Genomic DNA, 20,448 nt, shown 5'->3' with positions numbered 1-20,448 from the left:
AAAAATCCAACCCTGCTGAAGAGACGGTCAGGTGGCAGTTTTATTTTTATTTATTTATTTATTTATTTATTCAATAAAAAGACTCCGATTGATGTTGACGCTTCATTAACTTGGCAAAAGCGGGCGTTTCATTTGTCAGCTCAAACGTTGCTAAACGTCATATCTCCTGCGAGACAAGAAGAACTCTAGTCGCGCCGGGGCGGGCTCGTGCTCCAGAAACACAAATCTTTTTGTCCCCGCATGTCTTCCCGTGGTGACTCACGCATCTTTTATTCATTCGGCGCTCGCTGAGAATTCTGAATTGTGCCAGGAGAAGGAGGAAAGGGGGGGGGTGGACTCGAACCAAATCAGACCAGGCTGTCAGATTAGCGCTGAGGATGCGCATGGTCGCGTGAAGGCCACTGGCGATGCAGTCTTGTGACACCGTGGACTACACACCTGACCTTTAATTTGTCATCCCTGACAAATCTGCTTCCGCCATCAGAATAAAATCAAAAGAAAATGAGCGAATGTTTTTTTTTTTTTACAAAGCATATGGTGGAACACAAACTTATTATTTTATTTTATTTTTTTACGAGAAGGAAACCTCAATCGCAGAGAAAAATGACAAAACAAGTATCGTATTGTCTGGAATATAAGGTGCACCTTCAACAAATGACATTTAAAACCCTTTTTCCATACATAAGGTGCACCGCAATACTATGAGGGGCACCTTCAATGAATGACATTTTAAAAACGTTTTCCATACATAAGGTGCACTGCATTATTATAAGGGGCATCTTCAATGAATGACATTTAAAAAAATGTTTCCATAGATAAGGTGCACTGCATTATTATAAGGGGCATCTTCAATGAATGACATATTTTAAAACCTTTTTTCCATACATAAGGCTTATAAATGAAATGTATTATTATTATTATTATTATTATTAATATTATTATTATAAGATGCACCACAATACTATAAGGGGTACCTTCAATAAATGACATTTAAAAACGTTTTCATACATAAGGCGCACCGCATTATAATAAGGGCCATCTCCAATGAATGACATATTTAAAAGGCTTTTCCATACATAAGGCGCACCGCATTATAAGAAGCGCATTCAATGAATGACAATTTTAAAACCTTTTTCCACACCTAAGGTGCGCCTTAGGTGTGGTGTAAGCATTATGAGGTGCATGGTCAGCTTTTGAAAAAAATCTCAAGGCTTTTAGGTGCGCCTTATAGTGCAGAAAATACTTTTTTGTCATGATCAGCACTCTTTAAGAGTTTTAAATGACATTCCTTGTGTGTGTGAGTAGAGGCTGAAGATAATATGAAAGAGTAATGTTGGGGGGAAAAAAAGCGTCAACATGAATCAGTCTTCAAAAGGTCTCACTTAGCTCAAATGCGGCGCACCCGAAATCGCTAGCAAGTTACCTTTTCTTTGGACTATAATGACACAGATGATTGAGCATGTCAGAAACAGGCTCCAAATAGCGCGTATATAAGCCTCCGACAGTCGATTTTTACTCTTAAGGTCAAACCGAACCAATAGTCACAAACTAAAAAGACTGCAGCTAACCCCGACTCATAAAATAACAATGATAGACATTTATGCCGGGGCAAGGACGGTCAGAACGTCTTCAATGACGATACGCTACATCACCTGCACAAGTTTAAACGGGCTTTTTTTCTTCTAAAAATAGCAATTTTACATTGACTGAGAATGAAAAAAAGAGGCCAGACTGAAAGTCAGACTGAAAAATAACCATGAGTGACCGCAATGATCTGAAGACGCGGGCACGTGTCGAAACACAGGAGAAAAACATGTAAAAGAGGCCCTCTAGCATTCCATGGAGAAAGTGCAACTTAGGGCGACTAACCTTTAGCGGTGATGTTCTTTGAGGTGAGCTTCAGGCTCTCGATGTCCTCGGAGCCGATGTTCTCCAAGGTGATGGTCATCTGCTGGGCCTCGCCGTTAAAAAGCTGCACGGACACGCTGCTGGAAAGTTCTTCTTTGGACATGGGATGAGGTGTGTGGGCTGACCTAATGGGATATAAAGAGAAGCGTTTATCACCTGGTGCCGAGGAACTGTGTTGATGTGAGTTGAGTCGCTTCGTGCGGTGCTTTGCTATGATCTTGTAGCATCCGCGGGCGGGTTATGAAAGCTTTGAAAATGTATTTGCCTTCTCAAATAATAATGGAGACCTGTATATATTCTTGATCATCTCTCATGCAGTCCCTGGTACATTCTTTGCCCACCCCAGATATAAATTGTTGAAATCATCAAAAATAACAATAACAATAATAATAATAATACATTTAATTTCGAAGCGGCTTTCAAAACGCTTTTTTTGTACGTGTGAGCAGCGGCAGCCATTCGCGCCAGCGTTCACTCTACCCGGAAGTCTTCTGTCTTGATGAACCCAATGCGTTGAAAACAAATGTATGCGAAGGTTCGCAGAGAAATGCAATACAATAAAACAAAATCAAATATAATAATAATAATAAAATCTAAAAACACAAATCTAAATACATTTTAAGAAAAAACAACAAAATACAATAAAATAGAATAACTTAAAATTCCTTAAAATAAATTCATTAGAATACATGAAATTAAATTAAATGAACTATAAACATGAGAATACATTATAGGAAAATAAAACAACGAAATACAATAAAATACAATAACTTAAACTACCTTAAAATAAAATATATTAAAATACATGAAATTAAATTACATTAACGGTTAAAAAAATAGAATTGCCAGCAAGTCAAACGTGGGAAAATCCCTATGCAGACACCCAGCAGCGGCTTGGGAAAGTGAGAAAGGTACGACAGGTTCTGTTACAGAGGAAAAAAATAAGATGAAAGCGGAGGAACCTCCTGTGATATCCAAAATGAAGGTCCATCAGAGGACCGACCCCCGGAGATTGCCCATATTACATTTGCATTCTCTTTGCCGCGCGGGGCTGCAACAGCGCTCTCGGAAAGCCGAAAAAGTACAAAAAGAGCTTCCACATTAAACGCACTTGAAGACGTGAGGGTTTTGCCGCGGTGAAGCCTTCACTGCGATCACACGTTGGTTTCCTTGCGGTAAATTCAATTCGCGGGGGAGGCCGACATGTTGCGGAGGTAAACCAGTGTGTTTGCTAATCAGTGTGAAAAAGCAAAAGGCTAAATGTGCACGTTTCCGATTTGAATTTTTCAAAACGCTTAATACGATCCTGTATAGCACGCGTGTTAAAGTTAAGGTCTGCGGTCCGCCACTTCATCTTATTCGGTCCGCGAAACCGAATCGACATGTCAAGTGCCATGATGCTTGTTGAAGTCCGAACCAAATTTGAAAATTGTCGTATGTAAAGCACAATAACAGTCATTATTCTTTGACTTCAGATTTGAAAACAAGTTATTAATTTTTTGTGCGCTCTATATGTAATACGCAGAGAAAATGAAACATTCCAATGGTTTCCCCAAATTCCGAAAGGAACCCCCGAGAGGAAACCGGAAGTACAATGTGGCCAGCGGTTTAGGTCAAAGTGAAGATGTGCGCAGAACTGTGTGTGTTGAGGGGGCGTACTTGCCCCACAACACTCAGAAAGCAGACCTTGAAACTGCTCAAAGTGAAAAAAAACTGAAAACGGTGTATTATTTTATTTATCCATAAAACGCAAAAAAAATACAACTATGAATGTCCATGAAACTTTGTGAACCTGCTGCACCAAGGCCAAACTATAAACAAAAACAAGAGAAAAAAGGGAGAGTGGCAAATGAATCAATAAAAATAAACTGATATCTTCTCTGGTCTAATCCTCAACTCTCCTAAATTCAGCAAAATGAATGAAGTAGTCACCCAAATACTCGATAACATGAGCTCCTCGACAGAGCTAACAGCGAGAAGACAATCATAATAATAATAATAATAATAATAATAATAATAATCCTGGATCGAACCGTGGTAGCGATGTAGTGAGCTGGAGGCGAGGAAGCGAGGGGATGACCTCAACCAGACAACCTTCAGTCTTGACCCCGGGCAGACCCTCCAGGAGGCATTCGCTGGTCACGCCAAACACTGAGGTCTGGTAACCTTGGATCAAATATAACACAGTCGTGGAAAGTCATTGGAGCATCATCTAGTCAATGTCATGGATAGCCGGTTTAACTCATTCCCTGCCATTCAAGAATTTATTCGGGAATTGAAAATATGACGGAATTTGTTCTGGGTTTTTTTTCCCATGCTTGGGTGCCGATAAAGCGCTGGCCATGGCCTCTGGCAATGTTTTTTTTTCCACAAAGGGGAAGCATTTCCTTTTTTATCCATGTTTGCGCTTTGTTCCAGCTTCAGCTGTTGTTAAAGCGCTATATAAATGTATTGTATTTTGTACATCCGCCCTCATTTCAAGCAAATATAACTCCAGACCATTATTATTTAGGAAGTCCATTCAAATGCATGCGGATCAAACCTCTAAAGATGGAGGACACTGATTTGCTGTGGCGACCCCTTGAAGGGAAAAGCCGACAGGAAAAGAAGAAGATTCAAATGCATGTAAAATGACAATGACAACAAAAAAATATCATATAGGGTTTTTTGTGCGTACAGCATTACGGAGACATACCAAATCAAATCGCAACTGAATCAAATTATTCCGCTTGAAATTTTATTTATGTATTTATTTATTCAAATATATTTATTTATGTATTTTTGTTTGTTCATGTATTTATTTATGTGTTTATTTGTATTTGTTTGTCTGTGTGTCTATTTATATGTGTATTCATTTGTTCATTTATTCATTTATCTAAATATTTATGTATTTATGTATATTTATGTATTATGTATATAAATATGTATGGGTATATGGTTGTGTGTCTGTGTATTTATTTATGTATGTATTTATTTATTTATTTATTTATTTATTTATTTATTTATTTATTTAAATGTATTTATGTCTATTTGTTTGTTGATGTATTTTTTCGGATGAAAGAAGAGCATCGAAGGTTTCTAACGATGTGTTGAATGTTAGGCCCGATTCTGATCTTAAAACTTAATATTCTGTGGGTCCTGCAATTTCAGTGACAATGACAAAAACCCTGGCACTGGAGTGGACATATTTTTTTGTAAATCGTTTGGCAGTGAATGAGTAATCAGTGATTAATTCATGGTTCCCACGACATCGGATAAGACTCACCGTTCACGCTGATGTTGCCGGAGGTTCTTGGGACGCCCACTAAAGTGACAGGGTAGAGGCCGGACTCCGCTGGGAGTGACAGCGCGGCAGGGAGGGACTCAAATTCCACGCCGGAGGTCAGTAAACCCTTAAAAGACAACCGACACAATTTTTTTGTTTCCTAACTGACATCAGAAAAACGCTTTATAGCATCTAAAATACCCAAAACATGCAGGCTGATATTCTTAGTCAAATGCAAAACACAAATAAAAATGACTTAAAGTGTCCCAAAACTGCCACAAATGAGGGGAGATTCAGAAAGTCCCGCCCCCTGATTCGTGACGTCACTATTGGTCACACACTGCCTTGCTCCAGAATCAAAACAATGGCTTCAGAGTTCCGATTCGGGTTAAGATGCTTTCTTGTGACTCATCCAGTTATGAACATGATTTAAATAGTTCTGAGAAGGAAAGCATAAATGTTTGCAATTGATGAAAGAAGTCATTCCGTGTCATTCGAGCCGTCTAGACTCCAATGTAGCGCCCAGAAAATGCACAAGATGGCACACAAGCTCCGTTGGAAATGGGCTTATTTGTCCGCTGAGAATTTGTGTCAACTTACACCTTCTTTATGCGTGTTACCGCAATTGGCTGTGACACACAATGATTCACCATGGCGTTATTGATGTAGTTTTCCTTCTAATGTCGCGATCAACATGGTGTTTTCAGATGAAAAAAAGTATGCAAAATGCATTGTGTGTCCCTTTCTCGGTCAGGGGCATTCTGAATGTGACGTCACTTCGGCCATCGTCATCAACTTGAAAACCATACTTCCTGAATATTCAGCGCGAGTCTTAAAATGTAAAATATAGCTATATGAAGTCATTTGCAGTCATTTTACAAATTGTGGACGGAACTTGTCCGGAGTTGTCGGTTGTCCTTTATGGGAAACGAGAGGATGGGTGGACATATTGTATTTTATAAAAAAGGGGGGTTGGGAATGTCACATTTGCCCAAATTTAAAGATTTTAGCTTCAGCTGGCAAATGTTTCTTGCTTCGTTTAAGTTAGCGTGTTCTTCATTCACACCCAGTCAAAGCGAGTCGTGATTAAAAACTGTGTGTGACACATCTGCGCAGGAGGCGGGGAGGTCTCTGAATTGCACACAGGCGGCACTGATGCCAATTAGGATTGTTTGGCCTCGCCGGCACTGCGCGCTCTACCCGAGTGCCATTCAAGTTTACAAGCACGACGGTCGCTGTGAACTCATTACCATAACGGTGGGAAACGAGAACGGTATGACTTTTTTTCTTTTTTGGGGCATGCTGTGTCAGACTTTTACGCATGTCGGGATTGCACCATCTACTATTTGTACGCGCGCATAGTCACTCTTTGCCTGTCAAAGATAACTCATTCACCGCCATTAACGGATTTCTTCGGGAATTGAAAATATGACATAGAGTGCCATTCGCGAATTTTTCTGTGTTTTGTTTTTGTCATGCTTGGTTGTGGATAAAGCGCTGTGCAATGGCCTCTGGCATTTTTTTTCTTTTCCACAAGGGGGGAGAATTTCCTTTTTTTCCATCTGAGTGCTTTGTTCCAGCTTCAGCTGTTATGAAAGGACAACCGACGCCTCCGGACAAGTCGTGTCCATAATTTGTAAAATCAATTCAAATGACTTGTACTGACCGTATTTTACAAAAATTCCACGGCATATAGCTATATTTTACGTTTTAAGACTCACGCTGAATATTCAGGAAGTCGTTTTTGAGTTAGTGACGATACCTACCGTGATGTCACGGTAGGTATCGTGACTGACCGATAAAAGCGACACACAATGCATTTTGGGTACTTTGTTTGGTCTGAAAACTTCGTGTTGATCCGTGTTGATGGCGAAATTAGAAGGAATACACATTAATATTGCAATGGTGAATCGTTGTGTGTTGCACCAAGACTACTATTTGATACGAGTTGACACAAATTCCCAGCAGATAAACCAGCCCATTTCCAATGGAGCTTGGGCGCCATCTTGTGCATTTTCTGGGACGCTACATTGCAGTCTTGACGGCTCAATTGATACGAAAGTACTTTTTTAATCGATTGCAAACATTTATGCTTTCCTCTTCAGAACTATTTGAATCATATTCTGAATCATAACTGGATGAGTGACAAGAAAGCATCTTCTCCAAATCTGAAGCCATTGTTTCTCGCCATTGTTTTGATTCTCGAGCAAGGCAAGACGTACTGGCGTGACGTCACAAACAAGGGGGCGGGACCTTCTGAAACTGGAACTTCAAGCTCATATAACTCCAGACCCATATAACTTAGTACTTAACCCTTTTTTCTGATGAAAGAAGCGAGTGTAAGGTTTCTTACGCTACATTGAACGTTTCTGTAGTCCTAAAACTGAATATTATGTGGGTCTTACAATTTGAGTGAAAAAGACAAAAACCCTGGCACTGGATTGGACAGATTTATGTCTGGCAGTGAATGAGTTAATATCATTTCAAAACAGACACAGAAATGGCTTATTTGATGTTCATTTTTCAAATTCGTGTGATGTGTGATGACACCGGCACGTGTGGCCGCTTCTCAAGCTCTAAAAACACCAAGGACGACGTTTCCAGAAGCCATTTTATGAAGATACCTTCAACGTTGACAAACATATTAAAAGCGACTCTTTCTTTAATTAATGAAGCACCGGCTGCCTCCAGCAATGCGGAACTTTCTGTGAATCACCGTGAGAACATTTCTAAATGCTAATGAATCAAACTTAAAAGTTCCACTCAAGGGATTTGCATACCAAATTTTGAAACACGCCAAATCTCGCTACGAAAACTACTTTTAACTTATCAGTGTGAAATTTATGACAGTAGACGCGGCAGTGAGTCGGTCACTCACCACGTTCTCCACGCGAAGCTCGTAAGGCATGGGGTTGTAGACCATGAGTTGCACCTCGCAAACATCTCCTTGAACCCATTGGAAATCTGAAAACCAAAAAAACAAACAAACAAACAAAAAACATGCAATCAATTCCTTTTTTTGGGTTCGCAAGTCAATCATTGTTCTGCTGTGGGGGCAAAAATAGGTACGATGGCAATGATGTCACTTCACCTTGGTGCAAGAGTGAACGCTGGCGCGAATGGCTGCCGCTGCTCACCCGCACAAAAAAAATCCTGTGACTGTAAAGTGTCCTTACGAGTTTTGAAAGGCGCTTAGAAATTAAATGTATTATTATTATATTATTAAGAGAGCAAACGGGAATGAAATTGAGCTACATTTTTCTTTCAATTCAAAATAAAGAGTTGATTGCCAAGCTATATGGACCTGGAGTTATGCAGACGTCCAAAAATGTGTCCACTCCAGTGCCAGGGTTTTTGTCATTGTCATTTGAATTCCAGGACCCAAAGAATATTGAGTTTTAGGGGTACATAAACATTCAATACAGTATTAGAAACCTTAGACTCTCTTCTTTCATCAAAAATAAGTTAATTCCTAAATTATATGGGTCTGGAGTTATATGAGCTTGAAATGATGGCGGCTGTCCAACTTACAATGCAATACATACATATTGATTTATAAAGCGCTTGAACAACAGCTGAAGCTGGAACAATGCGCTAACATCAATTAGCTATTTATTTGCTATCTTTAGCTAGCTAGCTTTCTATCTATTTGAGTTACTTCGGGGTTCAGTGAACGCTGGCACATGTGGCTGCTGCTGATCACCCACAGAAAAACTTTATCCTGTGACTGTAAAGTGACCTTGAGAGTTTTGAAAGGCGCTTAGAAATGAAATGTATTATTATTATTATGATGATGATGATGACGATGATGATGATTTTTATTATTATTATTATTCTAACTAATTGACCAACATAACGGCAGCTCAAAAACCACATTTAAGTAACAGGTTCGCCAAAATACAAAAATATACAACTAATTGACCGACAAACTATGAGCTAGCTTGCTAACTTTCTATCTATTTGAGTTACTCCGGCTTGAGTGAATGCTGGCACATGTGGCTGCCGCTGCTCAGCCACATAACAACGTATCCGGTGACTGTAAAGTGACCTTGAGAGTTTTGAAAGGGGCTCATCAATGAAATGGATTATTATAACATGGGAAACAAAGGAAATGCTGCCCCCTTATGAAAGGGGAAACAAACATTACCAGAGGTCTGGCCAGCGCTTTATCGGCAAGAAAAAAACTAAACCCGAACTCATTCGGGAACGGCGCTCGACGTCATATTATTAATTTCCGAATAGAAATTTGTGAATGGCAGCTAATGAGTTAATTTTTTATTCAAAAATAAATAAACAGCAGAGCAACGGTCAATACAATGTTGCCAGTTGTCTATTTGCAGTTTGTCAACAATTTGAAGTTGAGTGAAGCAGGAAACTGGAGAGCTCTTCATGATACGAAGGCCAAATTTGATTTCACCACAAAAGCCAACATTACGGGTGGGATTGCAACGTGAATTAAAGTTGCATGTCATTGATTTTTTTTTGACGACTATTATTTCTCGGCAAATAAATCACAGGCCAGTCAGTTCGCATTGCCGCATTTTCTCAGCAAAAAAATACGTTAATAAATAAATTGCAAAAGGAGGAAAGGAAACGGAGAGGGCGGGCGTCGTATGTTTGCAGAGGGAGATAACCGCCCGTGGGCTAATGTCATCGAAGCATAATTAAAGCGGGATTATAAGAGTCGCCAAATGCTCATCTTGTTTGATAAGGCCATACGAGATAAGCCTCAAGTGGGGCGAGCGCACCCAGTCAAGCGCGGTTCCATCCCGCCGCTGACAACCGGAAAATTTCATCAATTCCTTCATGGCTCACCGTTGCCACGACAAGTAAAGCTTTATGCGGTCAAGTATATATACAGTAAAGTCTCGTTATATCGATATCGGATATATCGATAGTCCCGGTTATAGCGATACTATTTCTATGCACGCACGAAGAAAATTACATGCGCGCAGGGTCGGATATATCGATAGTCCCGGTTATATCGATATTTTTCGGACTCCCGAGAATATCGATATAACGACACTTTACTGTATATAATAAAACTAATACTAATACTAATAGTACTAATAATAATAAGACTAATACTAATAATACTAATAATCATCAATCATAATACATTTCATTTATAGGCGCCTTTCAAAACTCTCAAGGTAACTTTACAGTCACAGGATAGGATTTTCTGTGGATGAGCAGCGGCAGCCACATGCGCCAGCGTTCACTCAACCCGGAAGTAACTAAAATAGATAGAAAGCTAGCTAGCTAGCCAAATCACGGCAACTTCACTCGGATATCATCAACAGGCAACTACGACCATCACAAAGGTAAATAAAACGACTTTATGATACAGTACCGTATATTTTGTGTAGTTTTAAGGCTTATTTAGTCGAAAATTATGTTTTATGGGGACCTGGGAACGGATTATTATTATTTTTAATGGTTTCTTACGAGGAATAAATGTTCGGAAGACTAACTTTTCGCCTAACGCACACTTTCACTTTTCATTCACCACAGGGGGCAGCGGTGGACAAAACAAATCTCAACCCCGCACAACATGCGTTGACGCCGTTTAGCCCCCGGAATCAATCGCAGCATCGGATTTTGAGATTTTTTTTTTTTTTACCGATCTTCTTGCAACGTTCTTCTCCTCTGTTGTGCATGACGATGGGCGAGTAGATAAAGGGGCTGGCTGTGGACACGTTGGGACCCAGAAGGCCTTTCACCTTATGAGGGCGCAGGCTCACCGGGAGGTTGAGAAGCTTCACCGACCTTTTGGAAAAATCATAGAAAAGGAATAGGGGGTATGAGGGTGGGGGGGAAATACTAATTTTGATGCCAGGGTGTGTTCATTTACTCCACTTTCCTTCAACGGGGAGTTTGTAGTTTGCTGTTAAAAAAATGAAAAATAATTTGAACTCGTTCATTGCCAGACGTGCAAAAATGTGTTCACTCCAGTGCCAGGGTTTTTGTCATTGTCACTTGAATTCCAGGACCCACAGAATATTGAGTTTTAGGACCACATAAACATTCATTCATTATTAAAACCTTAGACTTCTTCAGGAAAAATAGACTTAATTCCTAAATGATATGGGTCTGGAGTTATATGAACTTGAAATGAAGGCGGCTGTCCAAAATACAATGCTATACATACATATTGGTTTATATTGCGCTTTTGCAACAGCTGAAGCTGGAAAAAAGCACTAACATGGAATAAAGGTAAATGCTGCCCCCTTGTGGAAAAGAAGAAAATTGCCAGAGGCCACAGCAAGCGCTTTATCGGCACCCAAGCATGAAATTCGGGAATGGCGCTCTACCTCATATTTCCAATTCCTGAATAAATCTGTGCCCTCATTTATAACTCCAGACCAGTATAATTTAAGAATTAACTATTCTTTTCTGATGAAAGGAGAGAAGGCAAGGTTTCTAACACTGCATTGAATGTTTATGCAGTCCGAAAACTCAATATTATGTGGGTGCTGGAATTTGAGCGACAATGACAAAAACCCTGGCACTGGAGTGGACATTTTTGCACATCTGGCATTGAATAAGTATATAAAAAAAATAAAAAATCCTCGTCTCACCCACCATGGGTGGTGTCTGTCCCCATTTCAGCTCGGGTCCTCTACCAGAGGCCAGGAAGCTTGAGGGTTCTGCGCAGTATCCGTGCTGTTCCCAGCACTGCGCTTTTCTGGACCGAGATATCCGATGTTTTTCCCGGGATCTGTTGCAACCACTCGTCGAGTTTGGGGGTCACTGCCCCAAGTGCTCCGACCACCACAGGCACGACTGTCACCTTTACCTTACAGGCTCTCTGCAGCTCCTCTCTGAGCCCTTGGTATTTCTCGATTTTCTCATGTTCCTTCTTTCTGATGTTCCCATCACTCGGGACCGCTACATCCACGACAACGGCTTTCCTTTCCCCTTTATCTATATATATATATATATATATATATATATATATATATATATATATATATATATATATATATATATTCTATGTATTTATTTTCATATTTATTATTTATATCTATCTAGTTTTTTCCCAGCTGATTATTTAACTCCTGTCAGTAAAAAAATAAAAATAAATAAAGAAGGACAGCCTCTTAAAACAAATTTCGAGTAAACACATGTCAGGCGGGCTGTATTTCGCAGACGGCTGCGTCGCAGGGTTTGAAAAACACACAACCGTCACAAGCGTTCTCAGCGGGTCATTAGTCAAGTTTTTGCCTTCTGCGTGTTGAATTGTTTGCACATGCTGAAAAAAATATGTTGAATATGGCTTCAACACGAAGGGGAAGGAATCAAAGGAGGCTATTTTAAAGGACAACCGACGTCTCCGGACAAGTTGTGTCCATAATTTGTAAAATGGCTTTAAATGACTTCTACTGAGCGTATTTTACAAAGATTCCACCGCATATAGCTAGCTATATTTTACGTCTTAAGACTCGCGCTGAATATTCCGAAAGTCTTGTTTTTGAGTTGGTGACGAGTCCTCACCCTACGTCACTGAAGGAACGCCCCTCACCGAGAAAGGACATAACTTGCATCACGAAAGGGACGTATTGGCGCTTCTCACACCGATGTCATTAGCAGTTGTCCTTAAAGGACAACTGACGTCCCCGGACAAGTTGTGTCCATGATTTGTAAAATGGCTTTAAATGACTTCTACTGAGCGTATTTTACAAAGATTCCACCGCATATAGATAGCTATATTTTACGTTTTAAGACTCGCGCTGAATATTCCAGAAGTCTTGTTTTTGAGTTGGTGACGAGTCCTCACCCTACGTCACTGAAGGAACGCCCCTCACCGAGAAAGGACATAACTTGCATCACCTCAATGCATTTTGCGGTACTTTGTTTGGTCTGAAAACTTCGTGTTGATGGCGAAATTAGAAGGAAAACACATAAATAACACGATTGTGACTCGTTGTGTGTTGCGCCAAGACTTCTGATGAATGATTACATTTGTGTGATAAGTTTATCATCTCCCTTTTACAGGAATAATTATCCGAAGACCATTGCGAGAGATGTTAATTTATAGCCATTATTGTTATTGTGGCTTTGCTAGATTATACCGAGAGATGACTCAGCTCACGTAATAAAAGCTTAATATGTTGCGCAATTGTGTTCATGAAGTGTCTAATGAACATATTTGGCCGGTGTCATTCACCCGCCGACATTCGCGTCTTACCGGACCATTGGGAGCTTCGTAAAAGGGACCGGTGGGAGTTTTAGGCCATCCGGAAGGGTGATGACCTCCATTCCACCCGGGCACTTGGACGTGTAATTTTCCAGGCTTTGGGTCACTTCTTTTTTCTCTGTAAAATGTAAAAAAAAAAAAAAAAAAAAAACATCACTTACACTTCACACACATATACATATATATACACATATATATATATACATATACATATATACACATATATACACACATATATATACATATACACACATATATACATATATATATACATATATATATATATATACATATATATATATACACATATATACATATATACACACACACACATATATATATATATATATATATATATATATATATATATATATATATATATATATATTATCTTTTTTATGTTTATTTATATGTTGATTTATTTAGTGTTATATTTTTTGTTCATCTGATCTGGAAATTCTCCCTTTTTTTATTTTGAGCCGCATATAAATGCTTCGTATCTTGTAAATCTTTGTCGGACCGACTATTAAAATGCACCGCGGGGCATTCAATCACAAGTGGACAAGTACGTCGGCTAGCACCTGGAATTAGAATGCGCCTCCAAGTGCTTCTCCAGTGATAACTACTGACTGGATTTCAATCTCCCGTTCTATATGCAAAGTAACAGTGTTTTGCAAAAAAAAAAAAACACCATTCCCCCTCCCTCACCTCCGCATCACGTGGCGACCCAAGGGAGGGAATCCGATGAAGCCTGGACATTCACGTCCATGCAACTGACTTAATAGCGGAGCATTGAGACGCAACAACTTGGGTTTGCCGAGTAGGAACCGACACGGCGCATTTTTGTGCTTATTTTGCATTTCACGCGCACCACAAGAGATTAATTACCAGCATTGAATACTAGGTGCAAATTCACACAGGAAAAAAAAGAAAGCTGAATTTGCATGCAAAAATCTTTGCAAGAGCTCACCGTGATTCATCTTTCAAAGAAGGATTGTTGTGCTGAAGACTCAACCAAAATAAATGAATAAATAAATAAAATAACAAATGTACACATATTTTTGCTTTTGTTGTTGTTTTTCCTTCCATCGACTGCAGCAAAGATGAGGTAATTGTTAACATGATTTTAACATGGCTGCATGATTTTAAAATAATTTCTTGATTTTATTTTTAATTGCTAGCAATTAGAATTCTTACTCGGTGGCCCAACTGTTCATTAAGTTTGATGTCACTTTGTTTTTCCTTTCAACCACTTTATCAAGAGTTAATATTGTTATAATGTTTTATTATTTTTGTTATTGTTAGTATTTTTATTATTGTTATTATGTCTTAGTATGATTATTTTTTATTATTGTTATTTTTTATTATTATTTATTATTGTTATTTTTTATTATTTGTATTATTTGTGTATTATTGTTATTTGTTGTTATTATTATTATTAGTATTATTATTATTATTATTATTGTAGTGTTATGACATTGAGGGTGGCATGGAAAGGTTCTCGAGTTCAAAACCAAAGTTGCGGTCATACGGTGGGAACGTCAGGAGGAATTGGATGCAACTCCGAACTTCTCCAAGTCGTCTTTACAAATACAGCAGTCACATCGGGATTCGAGGAAATCGGTATAAATCTAAGACGACCAAGCATTTTATGGCAAAAAAATATGTTAATACTCTAAAACTGTCAAATAGTTTGTTAAATATTTATGTGAATAAACAGGTCCACAAAACTGAAACAAATTCGTATCAGAAAGTTGAAATGATGGCATTCTGTTGCGTTACTAATTCACAGTCCAGGGGGGGGGGGGTGGCGCTGCAATTCTTCTCTGTCGAATTAGTGAGATGAAGAAACACAGGAAAGCTTCTTGTGTATTCAAACATTTACGAAAGTCATTCTTCCTCGTTTTCATAACTCAACTCCTTCCCACTGTATACTCGTGTCCATCCGCACGCTCGGTGGCCAAGCGCGGATTTACAGTGGCCTCTATTGTGTGGCCAGAAGATTGTCTAGCTTCACGCTGTTTCGGTCAAAGCGGCGCAGGATTTCTGGTCAGAGCACAATGTTGCACTCGGTCCAAAAAAAGAGGTGGCTTTGTTGTGGGCTACACACTAATGAGCGCAGAGCCGCTATCGCAAAAGGCCAGGGTGGCTGTTTCTAAATGTTTTGTTTGTTTTTTTTTAAAGCCAGGGTACAAGAAGCACCTCACAACATTTAATCAAGGAGCAACACTGTAATATTTCTCTTTCTCTCTCCGTGTGTGGTTCTCACAGACCTTGATCGGACAGGAAGTCCAGCATGGTTTGCAGCAGGAAGGACAGGTGGCGTACGGAGAGGCCGGGGTTACCCATGCGGCGGGAGGCATACACCAGCTCGTGCAGGAGACGCATTTGAACGGCAGCCCAGCCTCGGTGCGTGCCTGCGTGAGAAATGACCAGCAGAAAAGTCAGCGTGGCGGCTCTTCTTTCATCAGAAGTTAATTCCTAAGTTATACGAGCCTGGAGTTTGAAATGGGGATGAGTGCACAAAATACAATACCTATTAATTTCTATAGCACTTTAACAAAAGCGAAATATGTAACAAAGCGCAAACATGGACAAAAAGGAAATGCTGCCCCCTCGTGGAAAGGGAAAAACATTGCCAGAGGTCTGAACAGCGCTTGATCTGCACCCCCGCAAGAAAAACCAAAACCCGAATAAATTAGGAAATGGCAGTGAATGAGTTAATATTGTGGAGTGAATTGTCGGATAAAATTGGGGAGGTTTGGGGGTTGGTGTGAGAAAGGTGAGAACTCAGAGGGGATTTGAGCATTATCTTGAGCTACTCATGAAGACATCAGTGCCAAATCTCCCTCAAGCATCAGAAACAATCCTAATCTGTACCTGATCCAAGTTATACGCCTTCATATGGAACCATTTGTCTGCATGATATGGTGAAAATCACGCTGTAGTTTGACGAGAGGCACCGATGGCGCTTTGATTTTGATCTACAGCAGAATTTCATGGCTTCATGCGCGCCAATTATCATTTTAATCTGCACGCGCACATGTGCATGTATTAAACTGCAAAGTATATTGACGCGGAATACCGGCGGAATCCCGGAAGTCGGCGACACGCTGGAACTGCCCATTTGATAGTGGCAAAACTGCTGCTTATTAAAGGACAACTGACACCTCCGGACAAGTTGCGTCCATAATTTGTAAAATCACTTCAAATGACTTCTACTGGATGCATTTTACAAAGATTCCACAGCATATAGCTATATTTAACATTTTAAGACTCGTGCTGAATATTCAGGAAGTCTTGTTTTCGAGTTGATGACGTCACTGAGGGAACGCATCCGACGAGAAAGCGACACAATGCATTTTGGGTATTTTTTTCGTCTGAAAACAACCTGTTGATCACGAAATTAGAAGGAAAACTATATAATTAACGCAATGGTGAATCATTGTGTGTCGCAGCCAATTGCGGTAACACGCATAAAGAAGGTGTACATTTACACAAATTCCCAGCGGACAAATCAGCCCATTCCCAATGGAGCTAGTGCGCCATCTTGTGCATTTTCTGGGCGCTACATTAGAGTCCAGACGGCTCAAATTGATACAGAAGGACTTCTTCAATCGATTGCAAACATTTATGCTTTCCTCTTCAGAACTACAGTAAAGTCCCGTTATATCGATATTGGTTATATCGATAGTACTGCTCATTACGATACTATTTCTATGAACGCAAGGAGAAAATTTACATGCCGCACGATTGGATATATCGATAGTCCGGTTATATCGATATTTTTTCCGACTCCCGATAATATCGATATAACGAGACTTTACTGTATTTGAATCATATTCATAACTGGATGAGTCACAAGAACGCATCTTCTCCGAATCTGAACTCTCTGACGGCATTGTTTTGATTCTGGAGCAAGGCAGTTTGCGAAGGAGTATCCTGGTGTGGCGTCACGAACAAGGGGGTGGGAATTTCTGAGTCTGCCCAGTTTCGAGCTCATTTTGTGGCACTTTTGGGACACTTTAAGTCGTTTTTATTGGTGTTTCGCATTTGACTAAAAATATCAGCCTGCGTGTTTTGGGTATTTTAGATTCTATAAAACGTTTTTCTGATGTCAGTTAGGAAACAAAAAAAATATGTTGGTTGGCCTTTAAACAGAACCATTGTGGAAGCAATCTTTAGCTAATTTACCCACTTGTGCACACAACCACTCCAGAGTCAAACGGCGACATAAAAACAGAATTGTGCTGCACTTCCGATGTTGTATTTATAAAGGCTTACTACAGTCATATCGCTTATTTGTGTGATTTTTATTGGAGCAGTAAAACCCGGGTGGCCACATTAACCGACTCATTCAACCTGCAGCTTCTTGCTATTCACCGCATTCAAAAAAAAAAAGGAAAAAAAGGGCAAACGAGGCGTACGAGACGAATCCTCTTGTTGTGTCTCTTAAATAGCGATCATGGGAGATAACGCGAATGTCCCTGAAGCCCTTGTGCTTCCATCTTTTATGCTGCGAGCGTTCAAAAGGCTGTGGAGTGGCTGCAAAGTGCCAAGGGGTTGAGAGTCTGCGGATCGGAGAGCCCTGTCGCCGAGGCCCAACAAAAGCGGACAGTCTCTCGTCACCCCCCGCCCCCCTTCCTTTTTTTTTTTCAAGTGTTTGCTTGAATGCAGAAAAGCCTGAAGAGGCACTCCTGGAAAGACGGCTAAACCGGAGTATGTGATGCACGATTACCTTTGTCTGCTGAAGCGGTGTGATCTGCTCCCATTTGGAGTTCCAAAATGTGTTTGTATGAAATCACTTGGGGGTCTCGATATGGGAAATTGACTTTTGAATTGATTGTAAGAAGCGTCTTCGGTGAGCGGGCCTACCAACCAAGTATAAATTGGCAACGTTGTCCAAATCAGAGGATATATATACAAGAAGTGCTACGACATTACTAATTCCATCACGGTTTGGTTCGGCGACGCCACAAAAATGCACAAAATCCGACAGTTAGGATGGCGGAAAAAAAAAACAATCATTGGCACAGCCCGACTTGCACACTGCAAGAATCAAGACAAGAGCGCGGAAAATCCTATTGGACCCTTCGCACCTTGCCTACCACCTTTTCGGCCAAGTGCTTTATACAGGTAACATCTGACTTAGGACTGAGTTACGTTCCGACCCAACGGTCGTAAGTCAAAATGGTCGCAAATCGAAATCCATTCAAAATGTTGAATAGAGACTCGGAGGCCAAATGACTCGCAAACTCCCCCATCTGGGGCCATCACACGGTCGATTGCTGTGTGAGAGTGAGATGCTGGCGGGCCAAAATTGGCGTACGCGTTGGCGACCTGCTAGTGCATTGCGGTGCCAGGCGTATAATTAACATTTTTTAGAAAGGGTCTGGAGGTCGTGGTTGTAAGTACGGGCTGTCCTAAGTCGAGTCGGTGGTAAATCGGATGTTACCTGTATAATGATAAACAGACCGATCTGAAAGCTGACTCCCTAGTAGCAATATCGCAAAAACTCTATCCAGTTTGGATAATGGACTTGCAAGAACAAAGCTCGCATGAAATAATCCCTTCCATTTAATATCCTTCCCCCCCCCTCATAACGTGTTCAACACTACCTTGACTGAAGTCTTTGGGGTCAAGGGAAAGGCTGTATCCGGGCAGCGTCTCCAGCAAGAGCTTGTAGCAGGCCCTCCAGCCGGGTTCCGGAATGGTGGGCGCCACGCACTGCATGGCGGCGACCCGCTTGAAAAACGCTGACTTGCGGCGAAATCCAATCAGATCGTATAGTTCTGACAGGATACTGTAACGCTGTATCTTTTCCTCCTCGGATAGCTGTTGGTGTGTATGCATGATTGACATTCAACATGGGATGAGAAATTACCGGATCAAATCAGAAAAGTCCCGCGAAGATGACGTACCTGTCCCAGGTTGATGTAAACGGCATTCTGCAGGAACTCTGAAGCCTCTCTGGCCCTCTTCTGAATGGCCAGCACCCGCACCGCCTTCACGCAGGCCTCCAGCTCAATAACGCCCGCATTCTTATACTAACAGGGGAGAAGGTTATAAGGCCTTAGGACAACCCCCCAAAAAAAATCATTGGCACCGCCCTTCGCAATGTCGAGGATTTGCACACTGCAAGAACCGAGACAAGAAAATCCGATTGGACCTTTCGCATCCTGCCCACCACCTTTTCTAATGACTCCCCTCAGGCAGGCGCTACCGATCCATGCGCACCAAATCCAGCAGACATTTCAACAGCTTCTACTGGTTCACTGATTTTCTGCACTACAATACGACAGTCAGCATATTTTATTCTAGCACTGATCACTGTAGCTCTGCTTGATAGCTTGCACATTGTTTCAGTTGTTCCCGAGAGGTACCACTTACATGAACTTATTCACGGCCATTCACAAATTTATTCAGGAATTGAAAATATGAAGGAGAGCGCGATTCCCGAATTTGTTCGGTTTTGTTTTTTCATGCTTGGGTGCCGCTAAAACACTGGTCATGGCCTCTGGCCTCTGTTGTTAAAGCGTAATATGAACCAATATGCATGTATTGCATTTTGGACAGCAGCCCTTATTTCAAGCTCATATAACTCCAGACCCATATAATTTAGGAATTAACTCTTTTTCTGATGAAAGAAAAGAGTCTAAAGTTTCTTACGCTGAATTGAATGTTTATGTCGTCCTAAAACTCTAATAGTCTGTGGGTCTTGGAATATGAGTGACAATGACAAAAACCCTGGCACTAGTGTGGACACATTTTTGCACATCGTCTGGCAATGAATGAGTTGAGGAATTATATTACAGTAAAGTCTCGTTATATCGATATCGGATATATCGATAGTCCCGGTTATATCGATACTATTTCTATGCACGCACGGAGAAATTTACATGCAAACAGGGTCGGATATATCGATAGTCCCGGTTATATCGATATTTTTTCGGACTCCCTTGAATATCGATATAACGAGACTTTACTGTATGTCTTTTTATGATACTAGTGCGGCATGTTCTACCGAAGACAACTTCCTTCTGTGTTCTACACACTTGGCCAATTAAAATGATAC

The 20,448-nt window shown here is 40.5% G+C and overlaps 1 protein-coding gene across 4 annotated transcripts in view; it reads right to left on the bottom strand.

Annotated features, from left to right (window-relative positions):
* The window catches only part of trappc9 (trafficking protein particle complex subunit 9), a 110,005-nt gene that overhangs the window by 66,114 nt on the left and 23,443 nt on the right, over positions 1-20,448 (bottom strand). For all 4 annotated transcript variants that reach the window (XM_088986900.1, XM_088986903.1, XM_088986901.1 and 1 more), the window contains 9 exons: positions 19,295-19,420; positions 18,992-19,208; positions 15,647-15,790; positions 13,365-13,491; positions 10,797-10,942; positions 8,052-8,137; positions 5,174-5,300; positions 3,942-4,074; positions 1,870-2,033 (listed from right to left, as the gene is read on the bottom strand). In XM_088986900.1, the coding sequence (XP_088843026.1) occupies positions 1,870-2,033; positions 3,942-4,074; positions 5,174-5,300; positions 8,052-8,137; positions 10,797-10,942; positions 13,365-13,491; positions 15,647-15,790; positions 18,992-19,208; positions 19,295-19,420 (1,270 nt within the window). The remainder of the gene's footprint in view (positions 1-1,869; positions 2,034-3,941; positions 4,075-5,173; positions 5,301-8,051; positions 8,138-10,796; positions 10,943-13,364; positions 13,492-15,646; positions 15,791-18,991; positions 19,209-19,294; positions 19,421-20,448) is intronic.

Source organism: Hippocampus bargibanti, linkage group LG20 (assembly GCF_051943395.1).
Source record: "Hippocampus bargibanti isolate YZ-2025 linkage group LG20, ASM5194339v1, whole genome shotgun sequence".
NCBI lineage: Eukaryota > Metazoa > Chordata > Actinopteri > Syngnathiformes > Syngnathidae > Hippocampus > Hippocampus bargibanti.
Note: the sequence above shows the minus strand (reverse complement) of the source record. Positions and strands in the feature narration are given on the sequence as shown.